General features: G+C 38.8%; 1 protein-coding gene across 2 annotated transcripts in view; it reads left to right on the top strand.

The window, feature by feature from the left end:
- Positions 1 to 397: 397 nt before the first annotated feature.
- Positions 398 to 18,987, top strand: part of NKAIN3 (sodium/potassium transporting ATPase interacting 3) — a 618,508-nt gene continuing 599,918 nt past the window's right edge. For both annotated transcript variants that reach the window (XM_056111187.1, XM_056111184.1), the window contains exon 1: positions 398 to 557. In XM_056111187.1, the coding sequence (XP_055967162.1) occupies positions 504 to 557 (54 nt within the window). In that variant the 5' untranslated portion in view covers positions 398 to 503. The remainder of the gene's footprint in view (positions 558 to 18,987) is intronic.

Here is an 18,987-nt window from a genome sequence, read left to right as displayed (position 1 = left end):
ACCACCACTCACACACACACACACACACACACACACACACACACGCACGCACGCACACGCACACACCCACACCCCCCCCCCCCGCGCGCACACACACACACACACACGCACGCAGCCCACTCCACTTTTCAGACGCCCACCCCCTACAGACTCCCCTCCCCGCAACAGACTTCCACCCACTCACCATCTGCATCCTCCCTTCCGCCCCCCGCCCCGCCCGCCCGGCTCTCCCCCCTCCCCAAGAAGCAAGCCGTGCACGGTGGGAGGCAGGGACCCCCGGCAGACGGAGGGGTCGCGCGCGCCGGTCCCGACCTCGGCCGGCCCGGGAAACTAACAAAGGCGCTAGCCGGAGCCCGGAGCCCGCTCATCCCGCACAGCGTGGAAGCGCCGGGCGCCGCGCGGCCAAGCGGGTGGTGCCTGCCGGGTCGGACCCGCCGCGCTGGGCCGGGAAGGGGCAGCGGCCCCCTCGGAACGCGGATCTGTCAGAGCCGCCCGCCGGCACCATGGGCTGCTGCACCGGGCGCTGCTCGCTCATCTGCCTCTGCGCGCTGCAGCTGGTGAGTGAGTCGCGCTTCCCTGCCCGGCACCCCCGAACTCGGGGCACTGTCTCCGGCTCCCCCAGCGCCGTCCCCGCCGTCGCGATCGGCGCTGCCCTGGGCTCGCGGCTCCCCCTAGGTGGCCCCCGCGGCCGCGGGAGGGCGCGGTCTGCGGAGTCTCGGCCCCGAGCTCCGGGGCTCACCGCAGGTTGGCGTCTGGGGTCCCCGCGCTGCTGGGCGAGGGGTCCCGGACGGAGGGAACGCGGTGTGTGCGGCGTCCTCCTTCCTGCCGAAGTTTCTCCGGGGCTCCGGGGCTCTTGGTTTTTTTTTTGTTTCTTCTTCTAGTTCTTCATAGTGTTGTGCAGTCCCCCAGGGGAGTGAGCTGCCCGGGCTGTGAGCGCACGCGGGGACGCGACCGTCCGTCACTCGGAGCTTGGGGACGGTTCCTGCGTCCGCAGGTTGAAGACTCCGGGAGTCTTCGGGGCTGAGGAGTGTTTGCAGCTCCTGCTCTTTGCATTTCCGCTGTAGATTTTAGTTGAAATGTGGCGAATTCGGTTCGGACCCGAGACTGACAAGCTGTCACTGGGGAGGGGACAGGGACGCGGTCCCTAGGCGCCGGGGCTCGACCTGGAGTGCGTGTAATGGGACGTTAGGACAAGTGGAGAGTCAAAGGCCTTTCCGAGAGCTGCGGACGCGCTTTAAACACAAGTCCCGGTGGGACCCAGACTGGGCCTGTGGTCTGCGCCAGAGCCACTTGAGGTCAAGGCCGCAGACCTTCCGTGTCAGACTTTTGTGTGTGGGGGGAGGAAGATTAATAGACCTCTTCCTTTTAGGACTGTAAGCCAGGTTCTGGAGGTCCATGAGCGGGCAAGGGTCAAGCTTTGGTCCAGGTGTTGCATGTTCCTTTCTTTTTGAAAGTCACAAAGAATTAGCATATGCTGATGAACAAAAGGAATCAGCTTTTCCACCAACTTTACTGAGGAGCGTCAGCCCTTGCAAGACACATTAACTACAGGAGTAAAATAATTCTTTTTTTTTTTTTTTAGTCGTTTCCCCCTTGTTTTAAAAAGTATCACTCTCTGCTTTCCCACAAAAATCCTCCTTAGGGATCGATGGACTACTCATTGTTTACACAAGGCTTGCTTAATTTGAATGTTTTTAGATTTGGAATCAGTGCTCACTTTTTTTTTCTTTTCAAAAATTCACAGGAAAGTCTTTTCTGTACTCTTCAATAGGACACATTCTATAGAGTTTTCTTGAAAAAAAATTTTTTTTCCACTTGAAGTCAGCTTATTTTTTTTACTCGTGAAAGAAGATAATTTCCACTTTGGTTGTTAAAATGAAATGTGGTTCAGAAATCGCAAAAAAAAGTCAAGCTTTGAGGATGTAAGATTGTCTTTGGCATACACTATAAAGGAATCAAACATGGTATTATTTGTGATGATGATGTTTTTGGTGTTTAGTTCATTAGTCTGAAACCTGAAACCTCCACTTTCCACACAGACCTTCTCAATGGAGACACATGCAACTTTCTCTTGACAGTTTTTCACAAAATTCCAACTTGTCTTTCAAGTCTTTCTAAGTGCTCCAGATAAAATCAATTACTTTTTTTGCTTTTCTTTGCTTTTTCCTCTGTTAGAAGACAAACTATCCTTAAATTATTTTAGTTAATTTACACATGCCTTTCATCACTAGACTATAAGAAACCTCAGAGTAAGGATGGAACATTTTTCATACTGTAAATGCAAAGTCTTTAGAAAAGCTTAATTAGGAGCTGTAATATATTTGCTGAATTGATGACAACAATTAATATTTTAGTCAGTAGGGTTGTTGCATAAATATTTTATTTTAGAGCTGTTCTTTCAGGCACTAATTTTATTTGTTTTCACATGAGGAAGGTAAGGTAATATTTATAGTTAAACAACTTTACCTTACCTGTCAGTTGTTTGGGATGATAAAGATACTAGGTTGATCATAAACATTAAGAATCATATCAAAGGATGCTAGAGCAATAGTTCATTGGGTAGGGCTTTGCATGTGGCTGTCCCAAGTTTGACCCCCAGCATAAACTTATGATCTCCATATATGATTTCCTGAGCACTTTGAGGAGTGAGCCTTGAGTTCAGAGCCAGGCGTAAATCCTGAGCACAGCTAGGTGTAGCCCCCAAACAAAACAAACAAAAAAGAATGATATCAAAGAAAACAAGACACCAAAGTATATATTACATTATATCATAGATAATATTATGTGCATAAAATACGTAACGATCTTGATAAATAGTAGTATGTGTAGTACCCTTTCTATGAATTCCATGTTTTAATTCTGGCAGAATGTTTTGTTGAATTAATGAATTTCTGTAGCTCTGACCAGAATGTGAGGTCATATTTTTATTTAATTAGGAGAGTAATAAAAGCAGAATTTGAACTTCACACCATCAGTGATATGACCAGTTTCTTTGCTGAACTGAGTAATAGTTTTTAAATGTTGGAAAACTTTAACCTCATTTTGTGTACAGATATGTGTGTCTGCGCAATTGTGTATGTGTGTATACACACCACATACAAATTACTGCCATTGTAATGGATATAGACATTTTGCAATTTTTGCTCGATTTGCTCAAGCGGGCCCAGTAACGTCTCCATTGGAGACTTTGTTGTTACTGTGTCTGGCATTAGATTTAAAATTTTTCCATTGCTTTCTTAAGTCTAGACAGTCAATAATGTCAGAGCCTAATTTTTAGCAATTGCCTATTTCTTTGGTGTAAATACTTCAACTATGATCAATTTGTAGTATAACTTGTCCATCACATAAATCAAATATGCAAAAATGACCTCAGAAGCATAAAGTAAAATGTTGGAGAGCCTCCCTTTAACTAACACCCAGTCTTAACCCAAGGTCAAGATAGTCCCTATGGCAAAAACAGTTTAGATCTGAAAATACAAATGGGTGGTAAAAATGCTCCCAGGAAAGAACAGAATAGGTTACAGGGAAAGCAGAAATGCACCCAGGAAAGAGTAGGATAAATAGAATATTCTGGATGTAGCAGTCAACAGGGACAAAAATAGAGTAGGAAACTATCACAACCCTTATTTGAAGGGTGCCTGATGATTGGCTGTGTGAAATATCTGAGTTTCTTTTCTTAATGTATCCATTGAATTTTGATCTTCTTACTAACTGTTCTTAATGTTTCCATTAACTTAAACATAACTCACATATTGAGAAGGAGGTGGAAAAGTGATATTATGGTAAATAAATGGCTAGCAAGTGCACACAGGCTTGGACAGTCTTTGGGGTGTGTGTGTGTGTGTGTGTGTGTCCTTCTGTGCATATCTCACTCTCTGTGACCAACCCCACTGGCAGTAGGTCAAAGTGCAAGCCAATTGACTTTAGACATAAACATTCAGATTATTAGGAATGTTTTCTTTTGTTCCTTGGCTTTAAAATGTTGACACCTGTTTCTAATATGAATTACTAAAATTTAAGTTTATGCTGTTTATTTTTTATTATCACTGTGTAATAACAGGATGACAAAATTCCTAGAAATTTGAGTCTCTAAACTATATAGACAAACTCTAGAATACCACTGGGTAGTGATTCCATATCGAATGCATTTTCCATGTAAATCAGCAGTCCTTTGTGTTTCATTCAAAAAGGTGTGTGTGTGTGTGTGTGTGTGTGTGCACTTTAATATTTTCACTACTGTTTCAGGATGGAAGACAAAAGGGAGAAATAGATGTGGGTGTTGAGAAGAAAATGAAATTCACAGAACACATTTGCAGAATCTGTGTGCTAATGGCTAGAAGTGACTGTGTGGGTCACTAAAAGATGAAACATTAGTTTCTTTTAAAAGTTAAAGAAACAGGAAAAAGCCTTTTGTTATTTCATTCTCATTTCACTGAAATAACTTTCCACAGTGAAACTTAGGACTGGAAAAGTAATTGGAGAGAATTTACCAATTTTGATGATGGTGTGTGCAGATGAACATTTGTTGGCAAAATCTCACACTTTTTTCTAGTGTCCTCACCCTACCTGACATTTACTTTGTGCTTTTACCCCCCAAGGAAGCTTGTGTGTGTGCTCCTCATTTTATGTATATGTAACTTTTTAAGGGACTCGAGCAACAACACAGTGGGTAGGGCATTTGCCTTGCACTCAGCTGACCTGGGTTCAATTCCCAGCACCCTATATGCTCCCCCGAGTAATTCACTCAGGAGTAATTCCTGAGTGCATGAGTCAGGAGTAATCTCTGTGCATCACTGGGAAATAAATTGATTTAGTTGCTACATTTCACTTGTATATATTTTTTCTTTTATATTTTTGGGTTTGGGGCCACACCTTGTTGTGCTCTGAGTTTACTGTGTCTTAGGAATCAATCCTGGTGAACTTGAGGGATCATATGGGATGTCAGGGATTGAATCCAGGTTGACTGGGTGTAAGGTACATGCGCTACCAGCTGTATTATCTTTTTGTGCCTTAACATATTTTTAAAGAAGTAAGATGTAGTCTGCCAGGCATGTCAGGGTTGTGTCCCTGTAGTGACCTCAGTAAAGTGTAACCCAAGTCGGTAGGGAGTATTACCACACTGCTGTCTCATCTTCTTGACATGACAGAGGTCAGACTGCGAGATATGTTTAACACAACTTGTCCCTAAATATTGTTTCACTAGAGAGATGTGTGGTACTTTGCATCACTTAAAAGCAAAAGAAAGCCACTTTTCTATTAAGTAATAATCAGTGCAATAAAATACAAAAGCTATCACTTTCTATATATCACGATCACGATCACGACCACCCTGTTGTTCGTCGATTGCCTCGAGCAGGTGCCAGTAACATCTTCTTCGTCCTAGCCCTGAGATTTTTTTTTTTAAGTGCCATATTCAAGGCTTTTTCAGGGTTAGGAGAATGAGACCCATCATTGTTACTGGTATTTGGCATATTGGGTATACCACGGGGAGTTTGCCAGACTCTGCCGTGTGGGCATGTTACATTTGGTAGCCTGCCAGTTTGACCGAATTAGGAATGAGATGATAAGATGTCTTCCAGGAGCTGAGTGTGATGATCTCTGGATCCTGGCCATTGTTGGAGTTACACGGCAGTTGGTGGGTGTAACTGTCTAGTTACTGGCAGGTCCAGTCCCAAACTGTACAGGCTTGGAGATCTCAGCCCCGGGTCCCACACACCTGGGTTCCTCTGTCAGTTCTTTTATGCGTGAGGCTCATCCAAGTGTGTGGAGAGTGCTCTCAGCAAGGCCTTGGCTGGGCCTCGGTGGTCTTCAGCTGTTGGGCCCTGGTGGAGACAGTCAGGCATAGGGTAGGAGACTTTCTATATAGACTGATAGAAAACTTAGAAAGATTTATCAAAATAGCAATGCATGTCATAATACACTAACCGACTGTATGATTTTATTTTGGAAAACATCGACTCAAAAAGAAGATTCACTTTTTTCTTATGGTAAAACTTCACTCTCTGTAGTACAGTCAAGCAAGCTTCCAAGAAAACATGGCTGTGACACTATAATGCAGAGATGAAATGTATTGGCAGATGTCTGAAAGATAGGGATGCCATGGTAGTAATGTGTTTTTAAACTAAGCTTTTGTCTTTTCCCTTCCTTTGTCATCCTCATTTTTGGGCTGTGCTGGGGAGCACATTGCAGTTCAGGGGATTGTACTCAGGAGTGTGGAATAAAATTGAGGTAAATTCTCAGCTTCACTCAGGCAAAGCAAAATCTTTATTTACTAGGCCACTTTATTTCTGAGCTAAATCCCTGGACTCCTTTAAACTAAGTTCTATGAAGTGTTCCATTCACTTGTCAAGGATATTTGACAGTGGGTGCAGAAGTGCGTTTCTTTTGCTATGTAGATGTACTAATTCTTTCTCTTTAATGTGTTCTTCAGTTTAATAGCTAATTCTTTTCTCTTGTGCAATCAAATTTTTATGATTTACTTTCCATTTTTATATCTAAATTCCTTGTCTATGGCTTATCTCATGAATCTTAGGAAGATGAAGAAATTAAAATATGGGCTATAATGAAACTAGGTATAATGTGATTGGTATCGAAATCGTTACAATATTCTGCATTAGCTAATTTTCTACAAATGCAGATGTTCTGGGCTGGAGCTATAGCATAGCAGGTAGGGTGTTTGTCTTGCACATGGCTGACCTGGGTTCGATTCCTCTGCCCCTCTCAGAGAGCCCACACGCTACTGAAAGTATTCTGCCTACGTGGCAAAGCCTGGCAAGCTACCTGTGATGCATTCGATATGCCAACAACAGTAACAACAAATCTCACAATGGTGATGTTACTGGTGCCCGCTCAAGAAAAAAAATGATGTATAATGGGAGCATAGTGTTACAGAGTAGATGTTCTTATAACTTTCTTATTACTTAAACATATATTCAAAGTGTTGAATATACTAAGGAAATATGGTATTGTTACAGGTTAAATATATTCCAGTACCTGTGTTGAAGGCCTAACTCCAGTCTAAGATCTATTTTCATTTAGAAAAGGTCAGTGTAGAAGTAACTGATGAAGTAAATATGAGGACATATTGGAATAGGATGGTTCCTGATTCTAGTTTGATTTATGTCTTGATATAAAAGGGAAAGTGGTACATAGACATGAGCAGAGGAAAAATTCCATGTGAAGATAGAAGCAAAAGTCTGGTGATTCTCAAGACCTTTGATTTTTATCTTCATGCATCTGTAATGGCATGACGTAGAGAGTGAAGGAAGGCAAAGATTTCCAGTAAACCATCAGAATTTAGGGAGAGTCATGAAACATTCTCATAGCCATCATGACTATCTTACATGTAGACTTCTGTCTTATAGAATTGGTGCACAATAACTTTTATGATATAAGTCACTCAGTAACTTATGCTCTGGTAATCCAAATGAAATCAAATATGTCTTTGTGTGTGTGTGTGTATGTGTGTGTGTAGGTGTGTGTGTATATGCTGGAGGGTGGAGTGGTTGGTTTATGCCCAGCAGTGCTCATAGACTACTCCTTGCTCTGCACAAGGGTGATTTCTGATGGTGCTCTGGACACATATAATGCCAGGAATTAAGAAGGGCTGGCCACATCCAAGGATGTTCCTTTACTGTTCTACTATCTCTCCAGTCTCTAGGTCTTTTATTTTTGTTTTCCATAGGCCACTGCTAATATTCTTGTGTGTATGTGTGTGCATTCATTTCTTTGTGGGTGAGAAATGTAAGCTGTTACTGAATTTTAAGTCCACAAAGGGCAAAGACTAATTCACAGAATCTTCTACTATACCCTGCCAAGGGTAAGAACTTTATAAATATTTTGACAATAAATTAATGCACAAGCATGTAGTTAAATATTATTAAGATATTTTTAATGTGCCAGTGACTCCTTTAGGAACTTTAAATCTATTAAATCATGTAGTTCTTACAACCAGTTTTTTTTTTTTATATTAAGACACTGAGGCTAAAAGAATTTACTGATATACCAAAGACCCTACTGCAGGTAGGCAATGGAGCAAGCATTTAGATTCGAGTCTGCAATCTTCTTACTGTGTTTTGAACTTCTTGTACTTGAAATATTCAACATCATATGAAGACTATTTATAGAATCACTGGATACTGTATGTACAGGTGTGCACAATTCAAATTCAGACCTATTATCTTTTCTTTTAGGTCATACCCATTTTACTCAGGACTTGTTCTGGGTTTTGTGTTCAGGGTTCACTTCTGATAGGGGTTGTGGGATCAGATGTGGTTGCTGAGCTCAAATTCAGGTTTACTGCATACAAGACATGAGCCCTACCCATTTTACTGTTTCTCTGGTCAAAGATCTAGTTTCTAAGGAGTTTGTTCCTAGCTGTGGCAGGGTTTAGTTTAGCCTCAGAACAGGACTGATGAGATGACACTGGAAACAGAACATCACTAGATTTCATTCAAAGGGAATCCATCATATCATTCCAGAAAGTTACAGCATCATCTAACTTCTGCTTTAAATGTTCTAATAGATGAATTAATGTATATTAGAGGAAAATAAAAGAGGAAGTAAAGAGATTAGACACGATGCTTTTCATTTTAAGCAAGAGGTAATCTGAATCTAAGTGGTGCATTAATAGAACAAATGGGGAAAATGATGGATTTAAGACAGGATTGTGGGATAGAAAGTTTAGGATTTGTTGAGAGAGTATCCCATGTTCCTTGAGTAATAAAATGTAGTCTGGTGCTTCCACTTAAAGTTGGAAAATTGAGCGTTGTGTCGCAAATGTAGAACAAGTGTTTGACTGGAAATATGAGCGTTCTGTTTTAGACACATTAATATTCTGACACCTAAAACCAGGTAGCTGTCAGATGCATGAAGTTGGAACTCAGAAGATCAGAATGCACTGAATATTCTGAATCAGAATTATAAACAATATTCAGTGGTAGAATTCTCGCCTGCCACACGGGAGGACTGGGTTTGATTCCCGGCCCATGCAGCTAGTAGAATATTTTATGGGCTGGAGCGATCGCACAGCGGTTGGGCGTTTGCCTTCCACGCAGCCAACATGGCCGACCTGAGTTCGATTCCTCCGCCCCTCTCGGAGAGACTGCCAAGCTACCGAGAGTATCTCGCCCGCACAGCAGAGCCTGGCAAGCTCCCCGTGAAGTATTCAATATGCCAGACACAGTAACAACAAAGTCTCCAATGGAGACGTTACTGGACCCGCTCGAGCAAATCGATGATCAACGGGAGGGCCTTTACTTACTTACTTACTTATTGTTAGTAAAAGTCATGGTGATAAACTCTAAAGAGAGTATATGCTATATAACAATTGAACCCAAAGAAGAATTAAAAGTTTTCAAAATATAAAGGTGAAAAGAAACAAATTTCAAAAGCATACTTATTATTTATTTTATTTCATTTTCCATGGTATTATAGTGCCTTTAATTATAATTTTAATTAAAACTTTTTTCAATACACTTTGATGTATATTTTTGTATTCCCTATGTTTTTTCCCTAAGAGAATAACCCTTATCTTGAGTTTGAGAAATAAATTGCCTTCTATGTCAAGAACTTGTATAGTACTGTTCTACTTAAAACTTAATTACATTGCCCATGTTTCCACCTTTCTCCACAAATTTTCTAATGACATTTTGGGTCTCTAATAATATTTAAATAATTATTCAGATGCTGTAAGGGAATACTTTTAAGTATACTAAATTTTACATTGATGTTATGTCATGGAGAAAAAAATACTAGTATGAAAATTGATAGTTATGTACAAGAGATCAGAACTATCAATGTACATAGAGAAAACAACATAGAGAAAAGGACAGAATGCATACATAAAGTGTGACTCTTTTCTTAAATAGTTTTATCCATTGAAATATATCTTTTTTAGCAAGGTAACTTCAGATATCTAATAAATCTTTACTCAACAATGATGAAAATTAGAATAGATAACACATATATTTGATGACTTTCAGACAGAACAGTAAATACTTGAAGTATCTATCTCTCCTTCATTCCAAGGTTTCAGCACAATAATTGTTCTGGGAAGAAATATAGAGCTATCATAGAATCAGAAAGATTGAGGAATCCAGCAAGATAGGAAGCAGAGTTTATTCAACCAGTTGTGCTTTCTGCACTAAAAGTTGATCTGTGCACAACTGATAGTCAATCCTTATTCTCTACTCCCTGAAAGTTACTGTGGAATCCACTGAATTTTAGATTCCCATGTAAGAGTTAGTTTGTTATTTAATATTTTTGTAGATGTTATATAGGATAGAGTTAATTGTATTAATTGTTTTGAAAGTGAAGTTTATTAATTGATTGATTTAATTTAGGATTAATGGTAGTATAGCAGACAATGAGATTTAAAAAAAATTACAAACATTTATTTTGATTTTCTTATTTTTGTGTGATGTTTCAAAGAAATCTTAACATAATTTTTAAAAAAGGAGATATTTTTCAAATGTAATTTGAAGATGCACTGATTGTATATTATGGTAGCTTATAAAGTAAATACTTGATAAAATTAAAGTGAACATTTCTACTTAATGCATCAAAATCTCATGCTTTAAATCTTCACTAATACTAATTATTGTCATTTTTTTGCATTTTCATGCATTTACAATAGAAATAGGTCTAGATATATAGTTAGAGTGATTGCTGCACTTGGCTCACCCAAGTTTGATCTTTGGCACCAAATATGGTTCCTTGGAAAGGATTCTAAGCATGGGGCTTGGAGTAAGCCCTGAGCACTGCCCGGTGTGGCCCTCAAACAAACAAAAAATAGCTACAATAGAATATATCATTAATCTAAAAGATAATATAACATTAATAAGTAGTGTTCAAATGTCAGTTAAATGATAATACAAGTGATGTATAGCGCAATCTAATATTTTCAATGCTTTATATTTAATAGATGAAAATATAAAATGGGAGATGGAATCTAAATTACTTCTGAAGCAACGTTCTTGAAATAAGGCTAACTGTAAAATGGGAGAACAAATATTTTTAGACTGGCACGTTTTTAAAGTTTCAGGTGAAAGAATTGAATTTTATTCAATGCCAAGGTTGAAGGAAAGTCAGGCCTTGGACTACTATATTACTGTTCTGTTTCCTTGTGTGTATCTACTGAGAAAGGGAGACGAGGTTGATGCCTGATAAGCAACAGGGATTGCCCCTTCTCAGAATCTTAGTGTAAGAATTAGATTTAATGGAATAGAATAGAGATTTCAGATAAATCCTCAGATTTATGGACAGTTAATCTATGACAAAGGGCCTGTGAACATGAAATGGAGCAAGGAAATTCTCTTCATCAAATGGGAGCTGGGAATACTGGAGGCCACATGAAAAGAAAAACGCAGTTGAACCAGTATGTCACACTGTAAGAAAAGTTAATTCAAATGGATGAAAGTTCTTGAAATTAGACTAGAATCTATAATACATGCAGGAAATGAACTTTTCAGGATATGGACCTCAGAGCTATTTTCAGTGACTTGATTCCATTAGATAATGTAACAAAAATAAAATTAAACCCAGGGTAATACATCAAATTAAAAAGTTTTTATATTCCAAAAGTAACTCAGGTTAAAGTGAGAAAACATGTTACTAAGTAGAAACAATATTTTTACATAATATATCAGATAAAGACTAGCATCCAAAATATATAAAATGCTCATAATGATTACAAGCAACGACCGAAAACCTAATAAACCCATAAAAAATGGAAAACTTTGTGCATCAAGAACATTAGCACTGCACTAATGTGGAAGAGGACATATAGATAGTATGAATGTACAGTGGGCATATGTAAGGGTCTTAATCATCACTTATTATAAAGGAAATACAAATCAAAACAACACTGAGACATCATCTCACAGGAGTGAGAATCATCACATATATTTTTTTTAAACAGACCAGAAACAATTTAGTGTTTGTGGAGTTGCTGTGAAAAAGGAACTATCACTCCTTTTTGGTGGAATATTGTCTAGTTCAGCCTCTATGAAAAGCAGTATGGAAATTTTTCAAGAAACTGAGACTATAGCTTTCATATAATCCAATTTCATGTCTTGGCATCTATCAACCAAATACAATAACATTGATTAGAAAAGATACATGCACATTTTAATTCATTGCAAATTGTTTAATACAATTGTACTTAGTAAAATTGACTATTGCTTAGTACAATAGTCAAGATATGGAAGCAATCCAAATGTCCAATGACAGAAGAATGCATACAGAGATTATGATATATATATATATACACACACAAGGGAATACTATGCAGCCATAAGAAAAGATGACATCATACAGTTTGCTGCAACTTGAATAAAACTTGAGGGTATTGTATTAAGTCGGGTCAGAAGGAGAAAGACAAATACCAGATAATACTCATCTGTGGTATATGGAAAATCAAGCAAGAGAATGAAATCTTCCATATGGTTATAAACCTTTGACCTTAAGAATTGAAAATACCAAGTAAGAAGAAAGGATGTGAATGGTAGACAATGGTGAGATCGACTGAAAGCAACATGAGGTTACTGGCGGGATGTACTTCATTGGGGATGAGATGAGGTAACTGTACATCAAAAATATTAGCATTGCTTTAATGTAAATCTGGGAACCAAACTCAATCATTAAAATTTACAAAGAGGATGGAGTGAGGTATACGAGCAGACACTGGTGGCAGCACTGGAACATTCTTGACCTTAACTCTATTATTAGCAATATTGTAAATCATATTGCTTAAATAAAAAATTACTTAAAAAAATGATGGCCTTGTAGTAAGGCAAGTAGCGTCAAGATCATGATAATGCAAATAATTTTCCATTTTTTGTAGGTTGTGAAAATCCTACTCGCATGTGGAGCTGTGTAAATCCCCCTCTCGGGCTGTGTGAGCCCCTTATGTGAGCACAGGGGTTACACGTGAAAGGATGTTTGCGGGCTCTCTGGGTGGCTTTCTCTCGCCTCCTGCATTCGGTTCGGTGCTCTCGAGCCACTTCTCCACCTAGGACAGCTGTTGCCTTGGATGGATGAAGGAAGAACAAGGGCCAAGCTGGCTGCTGATTAGTTGCCATTTATTTCATCTCTCATCTCTCCCAGCTCCTCCAACCCTCTCTGTCTCTCTATATCTCTGTGCCTATCTCTAACTGCTAACCACACAATTCTTTCTTCCCACTGTATCTGTCTCCTCTCTCTCTCTTTCTCTCTCTCTTTGTCTCTCTATCTCTTTGCTGTCTTCCCGACCACCTGCAGCCCACAAAGACAAAACAGCCTTAAAGGTATGCTTCTCCTCTCCTTAGACCTGCAACTTAATTAACATCTTTAGTTCTACTTCCTAATATTTACCATTCTGTATGGACACAGTAATAGACACTTTTAGGCTTATAGGGTGACTCTCCTGGGGACAACTCACCACAGACTCAGACTACAGTGCTCAGGCTGGATCAATCATTCCTAACCCCAGCAGGGTCCAAATCTAGTTATTACTTTTTGGATCATGACAGAATGTTTTCATGACCAAGCTCTTAACTTATAGGTAAGCATTAGGGCAACTTGGCCAGGCCCATTTTGATACCAGGGTAGTTCATAGCTCACTGCTTGCCCTGGGTCCATCCAGGCCCTTGTCGAAACCCTGCTTTTGGGAAGTAAGGGCAACTGAGGCTTAAGTCGAGAGAGCAGATGTCCAGGAGGTATATTGTCTGGAGTCAATCAACTCCCAACTCACAGGCTTGTCTTTTGAACTGTCTTCCTGTATCCACACAAAAAGCAATTGCTCTGAAATAGCTAACCATGCAAAGGACAGTAGAAAGAAGAGAAAGAGAATATTTACAAGTCAGAGTCTGGTCAGGAGACAATGGTAATTGACAGGTTGAGAGGCAATCAACAAACACAAGCTCCCAGCGGCCAGGGAGGAAGGGCAAACCAATGTTATTCTACAGTATGTTTTTGGGGGGTCTGTTTTATGTACAGTGGACTATGCTTGAAAATTATTTTCTGAATAATTTTATGCAAGCATCATTAAAAAGTAAGTAAAGTAAAGGCCCTCCCGTTGATCATTGATTTGCTCGAGCGGGCCCAGTAACGTCTCCATTGGAGACTTTTGTTGTTACTGTGTCTGGCATATCGAATACTCTCAGTAGCTTGCCAGGCTCTCCGAGAGGGGCAGAGGAATCGAACTCGGGTCGGCCATGTTGGCTGCGTGCAAGGCAGATGCCCTACCCGCTGTGCTACAAGCATCATTAACTAGAAATAAATATTTAAATTTCTTCTCTTTACTCCCTCCACATGTTCTTGCATGAAGTCTGGAGTCAATGGAGTAGAATACTGGAATAGGATTTTACTTTATCAGGTTCTCAGAAAAGATATGAGTGGGTATGATTAGCGGTAAATATATTTCTGACAGTTCTCTTTATTCCAGTCATTAGAAGCATAACTGTACTCTGGTATTGATTAATATGTATTATAATGAGAGTTTGTTTGTGAAAGCCCCAGGCTATGCAAGTTGATTGCTAAAATTCCTTAATTTCAGTACAGAGAGGAACTCTACTCACTTAAGTTATATTTTCTGTATTGAGAACTAACCATAACTGATCATAATGAAAATACGTAAAATTCTTCCTAATAGTAATGCTTTATCTAATCTCTATTTAGATATAATTTGTTAATGGAGAAACTCTTAAATTTAGGCTTATGAAAGTATTAACTTAGAATGTGGGGTCAGAAATCCACAAAAATATCAATAGCCAGAGCTGCTGTGAGCTCCATGGCAGAATAGTGAAAAATCCTTGATAGTGACTCTCCCACTGTTAATTTTTAAGCCTAAAAATTCTCAACTGTTTTTAAACATTGCTTCAATCTCAGGAACCGTGATTTTACATTACTGTTAATGATAGTGTTTCATGCGTAAGATGTTCCACACCCCCACAGCTCCTAGTGTCTGCTTCCTTGCATCATATTTCAGTGAGCTCTCCCACCTCCTACGGTGCTAAGCTCAGTTCCGTAGGCCAAAACTTATGTACATCTATTTTCTTAATGAAAATATTTAGACTTTATGTTATGTTTAAAATAAATTGATTTGTATGTAACTCAAAGATTTTATACTTTGATTTCCATCCTATCTTATTGGAGGGGGCACACCTGTGATGTGCAGGGTTTACTGCTAGCTCTGTGCTGAGACATCACTCTGGCAGTGCTTGGGGGAACCATATGGGGAGCCAGGGATCAGGCCTGGGTTGGCCACATGCAAGGCAAGTGCACTACCCACTGTATTATGTCTCCAGTCCCCAAGATTTCCAGGCGTTCTTGTCTACATTTGATTTATCTATGTGATGAATAGCAGAGGTAGTAACGCAGTGGAGTTATTTGTACCAACAAGGGCTTCCCTTGTGCTATATTTCCAGAAATTTTGAAAGCCATTTCTTAAACACCCTTTTAGTAAAAATTAATAATACATTTTGTTACATTAGAAATAAAGGTAATGAGCATCCCAAGTTCAATATTTTAATTATTTTCCTTCACTATTCTGTAGTCCTGTTGTACTCTTGAATCTGCATCTAATGCCATCATATCTCTATATAAAATCTTATTACGGTAGAATCATACATTATGAAAATACAAATTCTTGCCAGATCCAGTTTCTCAAAATTTACCACCATGGCAGTGGGCAGTGGCTTTTATCAGAAGGCCAGTTTGCTTCCTTGTACAGGAAGGTGGAGATTTATAAACTCTTTAATTCAGTACTTACTGAACATAAAAAATACATATTTCCATGAGAAAGAGAGAGATAGAGAGACAGAGAGAAGAGTATTTTCCATAGAAGAAAGATGGAAGGAGGTGAACAGAAAGGAAACTGGTGGGAAATGTGCCCTGGTGAAGGGATGGGTGTTGGTCGATTGTATGACCAAGATGATCGTGAACAACTTTGTAATTGTGTATCTCACGGCTATCCAAGTAAAACAAAAGGAACAAACAGAAGCTTATCTTCTAATCAAATTTTTGTATTTATTACTTTGGGTATCTGTAAAGTTGTTTAAGCAGAATGAAGTTTTTATTTGGAAATTCCATTATTAACTCCTTATATTAGCTTTCAAATATCCCAAAACATTGTAGCTGCTAAGTGATTTGTTATGACATCATCTTGAATTGATAATAGTTTATACTTTTTATAGGTTTGTAGTTTCACATGCTCTTCGGTATAGAATTCATGGGTTTCTAGGTGATTGACGAAACTCTTGAGTCCCACACTAGGAGTTCAAGTCATTTTGGTCTAATGGGCATTGATTAGTTCCCGTTAGTGAAAAAGGATTTACATTGCCTCTACCAGTGTTATTGGTGCAAATTAGCTCTTTCCACAGCGATCAGTGACAAAGAAGAAAATATCTTCTTCCACCAGCTCTGTTTTTTTCAGAACCTTGCATGATGTTTCATTTTTCTATTGTCCTAACATGTGTTTAATTTCTAAAGAGACTGAGATCAGGGATATTTGAATACACTAAAAGATAGTTGAATGATAACATTTCTTTTCTCAAATATTTTTAGGTGAGTAAAATATCTTACAATATTTAGAGATATGTGAGGGGAGAGAAGAGAGAGCAATATGTGTTCAAGAGAGAACACAGGCTTCTCCAGAGTAGAATAAAAGTCTAACTAAAACCTAATTTTTATTTTATTTTATTTTATTTTATTTTATTAGTGAAGCACCATGAGGTACAGTTGTAGATTTACAAATCTTTGTGCTTGGGTTTCGGTCCTACAATGATCAAATACCCATCCCTCCACCAGTGCCCATTTCCCCCCACCCCCCCTCCCACCCTGCCTCTGTGGCAGGGCATTCCCCTTTGTTCTCTCTCTCCTTTTGGGTGTTGTGGTCTGCAAAAGAGGCATTGAGTGGCAATCATGTTCAGTCCATAGTCTACTTTCAACATGAATTTCCCCTCCTGGGAGGATCCTCCAAACACCCTTTATTTGGTGCTCCCTTCTCTATCTGAACTGCCCTTTCTCCTAGAATACCCGGCTGGCCTCTAAGCTATGGAGTAATCCTCCTGGTGTTGATCTCAGCTATTCTTAGGTATTGATCTCATATTTTGTCGCTTTATATCCCCCAGATGAATGCAATCTTTCTATGTCTATCCCTCTCTTTCTGACTCATTTCGCTTAGCATGATACTTTCCATATTGTACCACTTGTATGTAAATTTCATGACTTCATCTTTTCTAAGAGCTACATAGTACTCCATTGTGTAGATGTACCAAAGTTTCTTTAACCAGTCATCTGTTCTTGGGCATTCAGGTTTCTTCCAGTTTCTGGCTATTGTAAAGAGTGCTGCAATGAACAAACAAGTGCAGATGTCACTTCGACTACACATTTTTGCTTCTCTGGGGTATATTCCCAGGAGTGGTATCGCTGGGTCAAATGGGAGCTCAATTTCTAATTTTTTGAGAAAAGTCCATACTGTAAAACCTAATTTTTATATAGAACACAATTCTTGTTCAACTCTTGTAACATCTCATAATTATTACAAGCTGCATATTAACATACATATCCATTTACAAATGAGAAACATGAAGAAATTAAGCCTTACATTGAAATAGAGGACACAATTAAGTCATCAAAAATAAGGAAATGTGAATAAGAAAATTTTGTGTGTGATTTATGACTGTAGTAAAAGAGAGTTTCTCTGGGCTCAGGGCAAGCCTGGTAGAAAAAGCAATAATTTTAAACAAGGATCTTATAATTTTTAGAAAAATTATTATTTTCAGTGTGATCCAGGTTAACTTGAATAAGAGACACTGCAACTGTCTGAGACAGGGTCTCCCTTTTCTTTTTCTGTTAGAAGATAACTTTCCTCATGATTGGCATCTATTTTTAGAGTCCCTGAGGACACACCCCAGTTTATCCTGAACAAAATAATGAAATGCAAACTTTCCACAGGCCAAATATTCTTCCATTTTTGCATGCTCTATTTTCTTCAACAGATAAAACACTTCTGACAATGCGGTCACTGTTCAGATATGGATAATTCCCTAATAGTATTTGGATCTATATTCTCAGGTATCCCTTCTCTATGTATGAGCTTAAGATTTGATTTTTTTGGTGTCTGATAGGAAATTCTTTCTTGGTCTTTTAGTATATAACTATCAAGTTTCTGACTGTTCTTATCATACCACTCCAGTGGTATGGCCAGTTAGAAGAAAGCATTAAACGAAACCCCTAAAACATTAGGAAGTTTGCAAACACCCCCAACAATCTTTTCTTCTGTTAGAGTGCTATGCTTGGAAATACACAGATGGAGTCATCCTCAGGGATCCATCCTTCATACATCTAGTTCTGGTGAAGCATTTCGCAAGTGGGAGGCTTAACGCTTTGCAAAATTTCACATACTACATCATCCAGAGGAGCATTTGTCATCTATTTTTAATGTGCTCGTTTGACCAGTCCAAAGTGTCTTAATATATACTTTTAACTCTTTCACTACTAATGTTGCATTTATCAGAAGGCAGACATTTGAGGGTGTCTGATTTAAGATTCAGTCAAGTTTTAATTATGGGGATGCATTCTAAAAATGTTTCATTAGGCCCATTGTTGTTGTTCTGCAAGTGCTGTGAAGTATACTTAGAGAAACCTCAATGATAAAGCCGGTTACATGCCTAGGTTATATTTTTCAGTCTATAGAGATCACCTTCAATATGGAACAGAATATTGATTTCTAGTATATTTTTCCTTACTCATCAAAAACCTGTGGATAAATAAAAAGTCTTCATAGATCATAGTTCAATAGTCTTCATTCTTTCTATTAGATTTTCGAAATATTATATGTAGAAGACCATATAAAATTTGAAGAAATAGCCATATTTAAACCTATTTTGGACATTCATAATGCAAATAATTTTTGTAATTACCTTATTTAATTGGATTTGGGAATATTGATCAGAGAAAGTTTTACCATGCACTTAAGAAAATGACAGTTTCAAAAATATAAAA

The sequence above is a fragment of the Sorex fumeus genome, unplaced genomic scaffold (genome assembly GCF_029834395.1).
Source record: "Sorex fumeus unplaced genomic scaffold, SorFum_2.1 ptg000002l, whole genome shotgun sequence".
Taxonomy (NCBI): domain Eukaryota; kingdom Metazoa; phylum Chordata; class Mammalia; order Eulipotyphla; family Soricidae; genus Sorex; species Sorex fumeus.
Note: the sequence above shows the minus strand (reverse complement) of the source record. Positions and strands in the feature narration are given on the sequence as shown.